Below are 12,218 nucleotides of genomic sequence, written 5' to 3'. Positions count from 1 at the left end.
ACCTTCTGATACGTTCTGAAAACTCTGCACCTTTATAGGGGGCCCTCTGAATAGCACCCCAGGGACCTTAATTAACTTTCATTCTATTTCAATAATCTGGTATACTACGTATATCAGATGTTATGTACATGTCATTGTAATGGAATTTGACCAAATAAAGCCTACCATTGAAAATTCTGGCAATAGAAAAAGCTAGTTGGTATTACCCCAAATCAATAGTCAGAAAACAGACTACTAGTTAAGACCAATTACGATACACACAGAGCTACAAAACTAACCTTGCTGACACGGCTACATAACTTGAGCGGGTGAAAGTCTACTTCAAGCCAGTTGTAAAGTTCTTTCACTTCTGGAACAACATATTGCACGACGTTGAACCTTACCTACAGTCAACAAAAAAAATCCAAAGATCTCAAAATAAATACAATATTAACAAGTAGTTATGCTTTAAGAATTTTATATTCAAGAACTTAAATAGGCACCACATGTACCTTTTAATATAGGAGACTACTTATTTTTTATTACAGCATTCTTAATTGCAATGACAATAACTCTATGCTACACCACTTAACTGTATTTAAAAATGGAAAAGCAGACAGAAAAACCCATATAAACAAGACAAATATTTAGACTAGACTACCACCCTCAACTTATTAGCCATTTCTAAGACACAAGTCCTACTACACAGAGGTAGGCACTCATCCAAACTAAAACCACACATCTCAATTCATGAGTAAACTTCTGAAGTTTTAAATTGTAGTTTTAAGGCAAACTGGAGAGGTACCAGAGGAAGGAATAAACGTAAATTGTAAAATGAACCTGGAATGTAAGTTTTAGGCACGCATGCAAATGACTGCAAGAAATTCAAACATCCTCTGGAAATACCTAAATATGATTGAATGCCTACTTTGTTTATGAATATCTGGGAAGGTCTGAACACAGATAAATCTAGCCTCCCTTCAAATTAAACACAAGGAAGTTTTCATAATCACTTAGGTCCTTATGGTCCACTATTTGATATCTGACCTGAGGTTATCCAAAATACATTTAAAACAAAAAAATAAACACTTGGTTCAGTTAATACACACCTTAAAGTAGGGCCAAAACCCCCCAAGTTCTAGCTCACAACCCTTTTCAGACCCCTCAGAGTTTCAAAATGACATTTGTTGCTTGGGTGACATAAAAAGACAATACTGAAGCTGACTTTCTAGTGCACACAAGTATTCAAGCCTCCCGTTATTGCTGCCATGTCCAAACAGTCCTTCTTGTGCATCTGAAATTTTAACACTATACTGTAAGTCATACAATTAGCCATAGAGCTGTTTTAACTTTTAAACTGCTGTCCCATAACTAAGCACAGTGCTCTAGAAGGAAAACAGTCCAAAAAGAGGACTCAATGTTTAAAAGCTGCTCATCTTAACACCACTACCTACCATATCATTAATGAGACTGCCACGTGTAGGTGGGGCCTGAAGACCCAACAGGGTTGCCAGACGTCGCTGTTTCTCAACAATGATGCCATCCATATCCAGAAGGCGAGCAATATCGGTTCTCTCAGGAGTTATAGGAATTGACAGAGTGGCCAAAAGGACTCGAGTAGACATCCTGTTGACAAAGTATAACCGCAAAAGATGAACTGCAAGAGAACACTCATTAATTCCTTTTCATATACGTGCCAATTCAAGAGTAGGAATGCATAGCATTAATGATGCAAAACTGTGTAAAAATACCAGCAATAAGAGAAAAGACGCCAACTGCGCAATAAGAGTACAGAATGCAATGTTCTTCAGTAACCAAGGGGAAAGATTTTGATAACATCTTTTCATTACTTACATATGTGTGTGTATATATATATATGTATATATACACAGCAATGATAAAAGAAATGTAAGCCGCCTCTATAAATATCAAAATACTATAAAATAATGAAAACAGCAGAAAGCAGCACCTTTAAAAACTTACTTTAGCTGCAAATCCATACCAGTCATTTTGATTACATTGATGTTTAAAATTTACTGTGCAAGCCAGATGCACCTTTTGATGTAACGATACAAATGACATTAAATATTTAAATTCTGACCTTAGTACCCAGATGAAAAGGAATGTAAGGATTTCCATAGAGTATTTATTCCTACCAGATTCTGATTCTATAAAGGCCTGAACACGAACTTTAGAGGTTAATGCAGTCAATGATTCTGCATGCCTCAAAAGCTTTGCCAGTATCATACTTGTTACCAAAAAATTAGAAGCCATTTGCCTATACAGACTTTTATATACCAAGGAAAAGTTTATACTAGTTATAATGAAATCTTGAAAGTAAGTACCAGCACTCAGAAGAGAAAAAGGAAGCAAAACACAGATACTTATCAACTTGCTTAGCCTCCCCGTCAGTAACAGAGAAGGTAGCTTAACTAAGGTGATCCTGATGTTTACGTTATCTACACTGTAGCTTTGTAAAATAGCCTTCTTGCTCTACGTTTCTTTTGAGGCAATCAGTACTGGCCACTTTAAGCAGAGCTGCTCATAGCCATACATGTCAGCTGCTTCTTTTGGGGTACAATTTAGTTTATTTTTGAACCTACGGGGCTGAAAATAGAATCTAAGATCACATTAAATATCTTTCCCCACCTCTGCATCTCCTCTTGTGTGAGATTCTTTCGCATTTCTCTTGATAAGTGATAAAGTCGGTGAAGGGTGGATGCATGAAAAAGAGCATTTCCCGATTTCCAGAAGACAGTTGAAACTTTGTGATAGTAATTTGCCATCAGTTGTGGTTTGGGTGGTTTCTTAGACAGTGCGAATAGCCCATGAATATCCTCCACTGCTTTGAAAGCTTCCTAAAAAAAAAATCCAAACACACTACTTTTAGGAAGTTTTTTGCAACACCCAAAAAAGGGAAAAAGTATACCTTCACTAAAAGTTGTAAGACTACAATACATTTAATACCACTGAAAGCTTTGATATTCAGTTTTGCCAGCTACATGAAATGAAATACTTCTTTCCTAATAAAGAAATTACTTGGACATGCTGCAAATCCATTAACTATCTACTTAGAATTTGATAGTTAAAGATTAGTTCACGTAATTCTTTGAAAACTGGTTTCTTTCAGATTTTCAAGCTACAAACCAAGGCGGGGGGGGGGGAACCCATCTACAGAATAACAAAAATTCTACTATTTTACTATTATACCAATCCTACTATTTACTGGTTTTAACATTTTTCATAATTTTTGTGATCAAAAATGGGTATAGTTTCCCTAAAAACACATATAATCTTGGAAATGCCTTATATGTAATTACTTACATACCTAAAATGGAAAGAACACAACAGAGAACATTCTCCAAATTCACAAAAGCAAAAAACTATGACCTTGGCCTTTTAAGGAATTTAACATTAGAAAGGTTGGAAAAGCAAAGCACCTCTTTGAAAAATTTGCTCTGATAGTGCCCTCACTGGCTAGACACCAACATAATTCAACCAGAGATGCCGGGGCCCCAGCCTAACAGCAGGCTTTAACATTTACCAACCACTTCCCAGTGATCTAGCTCACGAGAATGCAAGATGGCAGAGGTGAAGGTGTCATCATCAATAACTTATTTTCACAACCCAGAATGACTTCAGCCACTTTACCATTAACTTCTACCAGCAGAAGCTTGGTTTGAAATGTTATGCAAAAACAGCAATCCCAGGAACATCAGACTAAGTACTGAATATGCATGTAGTAACACATTCTAGATATTAAAACTTTATTCTTTAGCTATTATCCTATCTTTACCTTGGAGTATATACCATGAAACATGATCTGCGTGGAACAGATTCTGGAAAGGCTGTAGACTACAGCGTGATTACAGGAGCCCTGCCGCATACCTGCCACAGCTCCATGCTAATAGCACTGTCAAGCTGCACAAGCCTGGTCTCCAAGTGCATTGACTGACTGTCAGGATTGTTGAGGTTGATTGCTGTGCTTTGGTTATGATGACGCTGGATCTGCCCCAAATGCATTCGCAGGTTATCACAGAGTTTACGGAACTCAGCTTTACGTGTGTACTGCAGGCAGAACTTAAAGGCTGCAAAAATTAACAGTATTAATTAAGAATGCTCACCAATGGTGACTTCGTGGTAGTTCTAAATGGGATTCAAATATGTAAATCAGTACATTTAAAGAATCTTCATTTACAGTCCAAAGACATATCAAACAAGATGCAATCTAACTGCCATGCATAATGAATAAGTGACAATGCAGAGCACTTCCATCTTGACCTCAAAAAAATGAAGACGCTTCTACATAATTAAGTTTAAGGAGCAAAGGGAGTACTTTGACTCTCTAAAATGTTCTAATTTAAGCAGTGGTTCTAGCTTTTATTTTGAACTAAGTGCAAATAAAATTCTGTCAATGGTGTGAATTCACGTTTTGGCTTTGTAAAATGTGGGAAAAAATTCTCAAGTCATCTAAATATGCTAAAGTTAAATGAAGCTTTCAAATGACTGGAAATGACAGAAAAAAATTGTCTTTGATCCTGTAGTTCCTCTCAAAAATCTGGTTTTGCTTTGCCACTGTCTCTCTGAAAATTCTGAAGTATCTCTACCAGAACCAGGCAAAAAAGGAAGCCTTGACACTGTACCACAAAGACTTAACTACACAAAAGCACCTACAACTCATCTGATGGTCATCTTTCCTAATGCACTTGCACAATCTGGATACAGAGTTAAAAATCTAACAGACTCTTTTTTCAAAAATACAGAGCCCTAAGTTACACATACAAAGGAAAACATTTTTCCACTCATCTCTCACCCTTAAGAAAAGATTAACAGGGAAGTATATTCATTCTTATAAATTCAATTTTTGCAGAATAATGCCAGAAAGAATCAGATTAGACTTCTTCCTATTACCTTCCACATAATGTTTTGCCAGTTACATCCGATAGCGCATCATAATTTTACAGTACCCTGTTGTGCACACTAATTTTTGAAGTTAGTGGGCACAGAATAAATTAATGGAAGACACATTTGCCATTCTGGGTAACAAAGTGAAAACACTACTAATTTTGATCAGTAAGTTAGAAAAAATAAAGACATAGCACCAGTAATTCTCATATTCTCAGTATGTCCAGGAAAAAATAACTTTTTCCTTGCAGGTTCTGTTACAAGAAAAGATCAGTGTCCAGAAACCTCAGTAATTTTAAGGAACCTCTGTAATTTTAAGGATAGTATGTGTGTAAATACGTATGCATAAGAGATTAACGTTTTCCAACTCTGAAGCAATTTCCAAATAGAAATAAACTTTAATTTTCTAGTTTTACAGGATGTAATATAGAAGTCCTAGATCTCATTATACTTTAAGTTTCCATCTTTTCAACTTACCTTGCTGTGCAATATCATGGTACAGGCGTTCCACTCGAGAATTATTTCGGAGAAGATCCAAACATTGTCTATACGATTCCCATAGAAATTTAACCCAGGGTGTCAAAAGCAGTCGGTCAGTACGATCCTGAGTGTCTTCTCCACTTACAGCACTCAAAAGAACACTACAGTCGGGGTAGGGGGGTAAGGAAAAAAAAAAGTGTTTCATTCCCCACAATTCTCAACAATTTTTCTTATCAAGACCTAAGATGAGACTGGACAAATCTGAACAGCTAACTGCTGCTGAACAGTCTATTGCTTATTTTCAAATTGGTCCCTCAGATTTCTCCCTTTTCCTTTAAAGGCTGTAGATAACTTTTCTTGCTGTTAAGTTTCAAACTTTGGCCCCTGCATATATGACTGACATGTACAAGCTCCAGAGATAAGAGACGTCAGGAGCTTTTGCATCCTTCACATGAGTAAGGCAAAGGAAACTAATTCCAGGATTATCACCTTCCCTCTTCTATCAGGGAGCTGCGCACTGTACCTCTGTTAGATTCAAATATCACTGTCTACTCAGATACTTTCCTACTTGCTGAAACTTCCTTTTTAGTCACCAGCAATGCTGCCAGAGAGAGGTCACTTCTTGTTGACATATGACACAGAAGCAATGTGTGCCTTAACCGTCCGCAGACATCGAAAGCTAGATTACTTACATTAAAGTATCAAATCATTTAAAAATTCTGACATGAAAAAGATGCTTAAAGATGTCAGAAGTAAGATATGATAGTCTTGCACTTAGGGCCCATAACTGCATTCCTTCATTCACAGAAATACAAGATTGGAAAGGATTCCCAAAACATTGAGACAAATTCAGTGCTACGGCCTACATGATCTCTTTCTGCTAAACAGTCCACCTGGAATGACAAACTTACAGAGAATCATCTTCCCTAAGCCTTCATTTTTAAAATTCTTTTTGAACTATGCTTGTAATATAAACTCTCAACTCTTGTAACTCTCTCCTACTACAGTGCTTCCAGTTCTAATTTACTTCCTTGAGCGCTACTACTACATACAGTATTAAAGATGACATTTCACCAGTGCTTTCTCCAACAGACCAAGCAGTGAATCCTGCAGAAAAGTATGAGAAGTCTAGAAAACGGGACCTAAAAAACACTAAAGAAACTGTGGTTTTTCAGATAAAGAAGCATGACTGAAAAGATACATTTTCTAGTCCTCAGTTATATAAAAGAGAACAAGGAAAAGAGCAGTCAGTCAATCTTCTATGTCTAACTATTAGTGGGATTCTTCTGAAACAAAGACTATTTCAAGCACTGGAAGTGACACGAATGGCACAGCCATGCTGGAACAACTATTGAAGACAGGTCTGTAACCTTTTCATTTTTTGCAACCCATGAGTTCCCAACTTCTACCAGAGAGCCTTGCCGTTAACATGTAAATCCACACTTCTATTCCATGTCTTTTTGAGTAGGACTACTATAACTCTATTCCTTACAGTCGCCTACACAAGACAAAATGTTCTATACTTTAATAATTTCTTCTAATTTTCTATAATCAATAAATACAACTTTGAATTTTTTAGTTTCTGTGCCAAGATTTTAATTGAAAGAATTCCCACTAACTTCACTTCTGCTTCATATCCCCTTTCGTCATTACATGTCATCAGTTTCTCACTGGGCAATTTCTCAGTCCCCTTTCAATTCAACTGCAAAAATCCCTTCTGATATGGTACCAACAGCTTCACTTTTCCCCAGGTCAGATCTCTGGCATTTCTTGAATCTAAAAGATTAAATTACCAAATAAAATTCTAACGTTATCAGATGTCATCTACCCTTTGGCAAGCCTGTGCTGAATTTTACCTTATTTTCAACTCTATGTACTAATTCCTTCCTCCAAAACTCATACTAAAGACTTGAATGTTATTATGATCAACAACACATCAGCAACTCATCAGACCACTACTCAGTCCTACATATGGATGAGAAAACACAGTCTGCTCAGATGGGTATCTGCAGAGCTTTAGTACCCAAAATATCTGCTGATATTTTTAAAACTCCAGGATAGAAATTATGCTGTCACCCAACATGAAAAGAAAGCTGACTTTTCCATTCACCTCAGACAGGGTAATTTCCATGCTCTAAAAACTTACCTCTTTCTTTTATTCCAGAATGAATATTCTTACAAAAATCAGTAGCAAAGTATTGCTTTAATCTTCAGACCACACCTAGGATGGCTAATCTCAACTCACCTCCTCAGAATTTTACTACCATTTTTCCTAGAATTCTCCACTTATGGCTGAAGATCCTTTTGTTATTTCTTTTAATATCCTCTGCAAGTTTTAATTGGGTTTGACTTACGGAAGTTTTAATTTATTCCCTAGACTTTTTGATTTTTTTAAAGGATATGGACAGATGGCCTCTTTCGAACTCAGCTGGAATGGTTTAAAACATCTCTTGACCCCCACCTTGTCACCCCTCTTCCACAGATGTCACTACATACACAGGTGTACTATCAGAGTTAACGTGAGCATTCCCTAAATCAACAGATTCATCTGAAGAACATAAATACACAATCGCAGCTAACCTCATTTTGCCTGAAGCAGATTACGATGTTCTCCCACAAACCATTCGGACAACAGAACGGTGACTTCTCGCAGAGCTGGAGAGTGGATTCATCCTAACCTGGCACTACTTGCTTAGGCAAGGTCTAAGTGAAGGCCTATACACAACCTAAAGCGGATATATTTACGGAACCTTTTTTCCATTCCTTCTACATTCTCATTAGCCATACAATTAATTAAAACACTCTAAATTTACTTTTTATGCCCTTCCTGCTATTATCAGTTACCCAAGCAAGTATAAAGTAACATTACCTTTTGTTTGTACATGCACAGTGTGGTCAGAAAGACTGGAGGTTATCACATACAGGAATTAAATTGGCCTAATATAATTAATAGCATTTGTACATCAACTGATAATGAGCAGTTTTCAATAACAAACTCTCCAATACCAGTACAGATGCAGATCTGAGTAGACTCTAGAAAGCGGTGACCTGACTCCCAGAACCGCTCCTACTGTATCTACGTTTTCTATTCTTTACTACTTACTTTCTTTACTTTTCTTTACTCGGACTTAGGATTTTGTTCAATACAAAATACTGTTCCTATTTTTTCTTCCTACCTTTAGAACCTCTAGAGCACCACTAGTATTCCATTTCAAATCCACCATCTTTATTATCTCCGTTCTCTGAATTGCTAATATCCTTCATGAAAATAAGGATACTTTGCTGTGAAGTGCTACATTTTAAAGACAGGCCGCCTACCTTTCTGGAGTTTGAATGTTATCTAAGTCTTCTATGTCCAGTACCATCTGCTGGGATTCTTCCTTAGCTGCTTCTGTTTTTTCTTCAGCTAATTTTAAATAGGCTCGAACAACATCTTCCAAAGATTTGATGTTCACCTACATCAAAGGCAGAAAATGGGAAGACGTTTCCACCCACAATAGGCAGCAAATATTTAAAATGTAAATGCTATGAAACTGGGAACATCTAAAAGGCAGATTAATTCTAACTCAAGACCAATCAGTTACTTTCAGATCATATCAGCTGACATATAGCATGCTTGCTACAAATTAAAAAAAAAAAAAAAATTCAAAAGCCATACCTGCTGGCAAATATTCTTGTACTGGTACAGTCCTTCTTTTGCCAGATGACTCTTGCGGAGATCCACACAGAGTTCCAGGTACTTCAACATAATAGGCTCGTGGATTTTCTGCCATGTTCGGTGTTTTTTACTTTTCATAACATCATAGAGAACATCAAGGGCAGGCTGCTTTTTGCCAACCTCAAGGAATTCTGAAAGTAAAATCCAATTAGCAAAAGACTTGCAAACCAGAAGATGCATGTTTTTATGCTTAACACTGTAAACTTTTAGAATTTAATAACTCTAACCAATGTTCATTGATGGTTTGATTTAGCTGGCAATACCAAAAATGTTGGTAGATGCAACCGCAGTGGCAGTCTTTCACTGACATAACTGGCAAGTGAACGCAGACCTCTCCATCAACATGAAAATTTCAGGATGGCAGATGTCTCTCCATCCACCAAGGCATGACTGGGCGCTTCATACATATTAATAAAATATACACAACCAGTTTTAAAGCTAATTTCAACAAGAAGGACAACAAATACACACCACAAGGCTTGTAGTACAGCACCTACCAATATCATTCAACAAGGTGCAAACCATCCAGTAAATTTGACCTAAAAAAAAGTCCTGCCCTCAAGCCAAGAAAGGAAGAAACTTCACTCAGAAAAGTTGTTTGAATTTTTTTTTTTAAAACTCAGAATAGTCTAGAGATTCAGTTTATAGAACAGTTACACTAAAAGCTGCTACAGTCCAATTGAGGGGTCAGACATTTTTTAAACCAGCCTTGCTGCTGGTTTATTCATTCCTTAAGCAGCTGCTGTTATTAACAGGATCTCTCAGCATCACAGCAACTCCCATCTATGATATACCATGCGTTCTGCTCAGTACAAAATACAGAAAACCATCCACGAGCAAAATACCAAAGCAGCACTGCCAGCTACCAGCATACACACAGGCCCTACACTAAAGGCACTCTTAATTGCAGAAAAGCCAAAAGAACATTGAGAATGGGAAGCAAACAGGTTTAAAAGATAAAGAGAAGTCGAGTACAGCTAAAAGAAAATGTGTGTCTTCTTAAAGGATGAGGGGTGGAGTCAGTACATTCCATGAAGTACTTTGGAAATCACTACATTCCTAAAGAAATCATGGCAGAAAGGATTGAAGTAGGGAGCTGCCTCAAGATGCTCAGACATCAGACAGAGCTTCCAAGTTTTAGAATCTTAGAACCGAAGTTAAACATGGCTAAAAGATGTATTTTGAAAGCAGCAGGGCTGTTTTAATTTAAAGACCACAACAGCACGTATTTGGGGCTCAGTTTATATAAATAATGAGCTTGCATAAGATGAGCGAGTTACTTTATAGAAAAAACATATTGTTACATATAGAAAAAACATATTGAAAGATAATTAAGGTTACAATGTGACAGTATTCAGCAGTATTTTTTTTTTACTCAGAGAGGGAATTTTAATAAAGCTATCCTCCATCCCATAATTTACACTGTTATTCTCTCTCAGTGCTGTTTTTGAGTCAATTACTGCTCAGCTTTACAATTTTTTATTTATGAAAATAAACTGGAAAGGCAAGTTTAATCTTGCAACAATGCCAGGCCATTCCAACCACAACTCTCAGTGGTCGATAACGAACTGGACAAAGCACAAAATTAATTCATATTGTTTTGAAACTTTTAATTAACTCTGGTTAAGCAAGTTCTTACCAGTAAGTCAAATAATTAAGGCCAATTTAACAGACACCGTAGTAAAGCACACACAAAGTGAACCTGAAGAGTCAAATACAGCACACATCGCCATGCCTTGCAGTAGGAACTGTAAGTTATGGAAACAAAGATTTGTAACAGACAAAAGGTAAAAGCCTTAGCCCCTGAATAACTGTCAGAATTACATTTTTTCTGTTTTTTTTCTGTTATACCACTTAAAATGCTAAAAGGTATCCAAAACAGCAACTGAAGCTCTGAGAGGACATGAACTAGCTGATATATATTGACAACTCATCTACCGCTAACCCAAAATCCCAAATTAAGCTAAATTTTCAATCTGAGAAAATGTATGTCATTACAGAAGGTGACAAAATGTCATGCGTTACCTAGTATCTCTAACATACAGCAAACCCAATATCTGCAACAATAAAACACTCCCAAAAGTTGCATTACACCCTTGACTACAAAGCAATGCCAGATATTAACAATAGCTAAGGGTTGGCTTTGACCTACATTTATCGTTTGTAAGGAAAAACAGCCTTTCTCACATATCTGTACATATTTACAATCATTCAAGCTCTTCTTGTTTCTAAACATCATCTCTGTACGTTGAGGTCACTGAGAACCTGAAGCATAAAGTGCTTCTAAATGCTCACTTAAGCATTACATATAAAACACAAACACTGAAACTCTGGAAACTGCACTCAATGTTCCAATTTGAAACATCAGTTTAACATTAAACTGCTTCCTGTGACATACAACCTCCCTTAGGTACAACTTCTCACCCTTTATTATACTCGGACATGGTGAGATTGAGCCCCTGCAGTCTGCAAGACTTGACATGGCTTATCATGTTTTCCATTCAGTCTACCGAGACGCAGGATTGCCAGCCTTCGTCTAGAGAACACTCCCTTCAGTTCAACTCTACTCCTTCAGTTCGTTAGAATTTAGTAGACTTGCAGCAGTGCAAGACATGTGAATTTAAAGCTGCTCTTCAATACCAGGAAAGCAACAATAAAATGTCAGATTTAAACAGTTTAAGGTCAATATTCCAGCAATGTGACTTGCTCACCAAGTAAGTGTAACTTGCTCTATCCAAGAATTCTGAAGTTTAATTGAAGTTCACATACTGTGGTATGTGCATCTTTTCCAGTAAAAGGACTGCTAAAATACAACTTCATCTTTAGAAGTTGATTGAAGCTGATTTTATCTTTCAGCTTTTTATCTTTGTCTTTTAGCTTTGTGGGAATAATTTTACAATGAATTTGAGATTACAAATCTCGAGGATGTGCAGTACTTTATTTAACATTTTCTTGTTAAAATACCAAGTACTTCAGTTATGTATAGTCCCCAGACTAAGCAGCCTCTCCAGCTATCATTTCAAGACTCGTACATCATCTGTAATTTTTGCATGTCTTTAAGTGTCATCCGGCAATCAGCTCTGCAACAATGAAGGGTCTAAATGGTCTTGCTAAGTGCTTAAAATAGAATACTATA

The 12,218-nt window shown here is 36.8% G+C and overlaps 1 protein-coding gene across 3 annotated transcripts in view; it reads right to left on the bottom strand.

Moving 5' to 3' along the window:
* EIF3A (eukaryotic translation initiation factor 3 subunit A) overlaps positions 1 to 12,218 on the bottom strand; it is a 36,304-nt gene that overhangs the window by 23,107 nt on the left and 979 nt on the right. For all 3 annotated transcript variants that reach the window (XM_075504448.1, XM_075504449.1, XM_075504450.1), the window contains exons 2-8: positions 9,023 to 9,213; positions 8,683 to 8,819; positions 5,362 to 5,525; positions 3,868 to 4,067; positions 2,629 to 2,837; positions 1,434 to 1,605; positions 279 to 383 (exon numbers count right to left, since the gene is read on the bottom strand). In XM_075504448.1, the coding sequence (XP_075360563.1) occupies positions 279 to 383; positions 1,434 to 1,605; positions 2,629 to 2,837; positions 3,868 to 4,067; positions 5,362 to 5,525; positions 8,683 to 8,819; positions 9,023 to 9,213 (1,178 nt within the window). The remainder of the gene's footprint in view (positions 1 to 278; positions 384 to 1,433; positions 1,606 to 2,628; positions 2,838 to 3,867; positions 4,068 to 5,361; positions 5,526 to 8,682; positions 8,820 to 9,022; positions 9,214 to 12,218) is intronic.

The sequence above is a fragment of the Mycteria americana genome, chromosome 6 (genome assembly GCF_035582795.1).
Source record: "Mycteria americana isolate JAX WOST 10 ecotype Jacksonville Zoo and Gardens chromosome 6, USCA_MyAme_1.0, whole genome shotgun sequence".
Classification (NCBI taxonomy): domain Eukaryota; kingdom Metazoa; phylum Chordata; class Aves; order Ciconiiformes; family Ciconiidae; genus Mycteria; species Mycteria americana.
The sequence above is the reverse complement of the archived record's forward strand: the minus strand, read 5'-3'. Positions and strand labels throughout refer to the sequence as shown.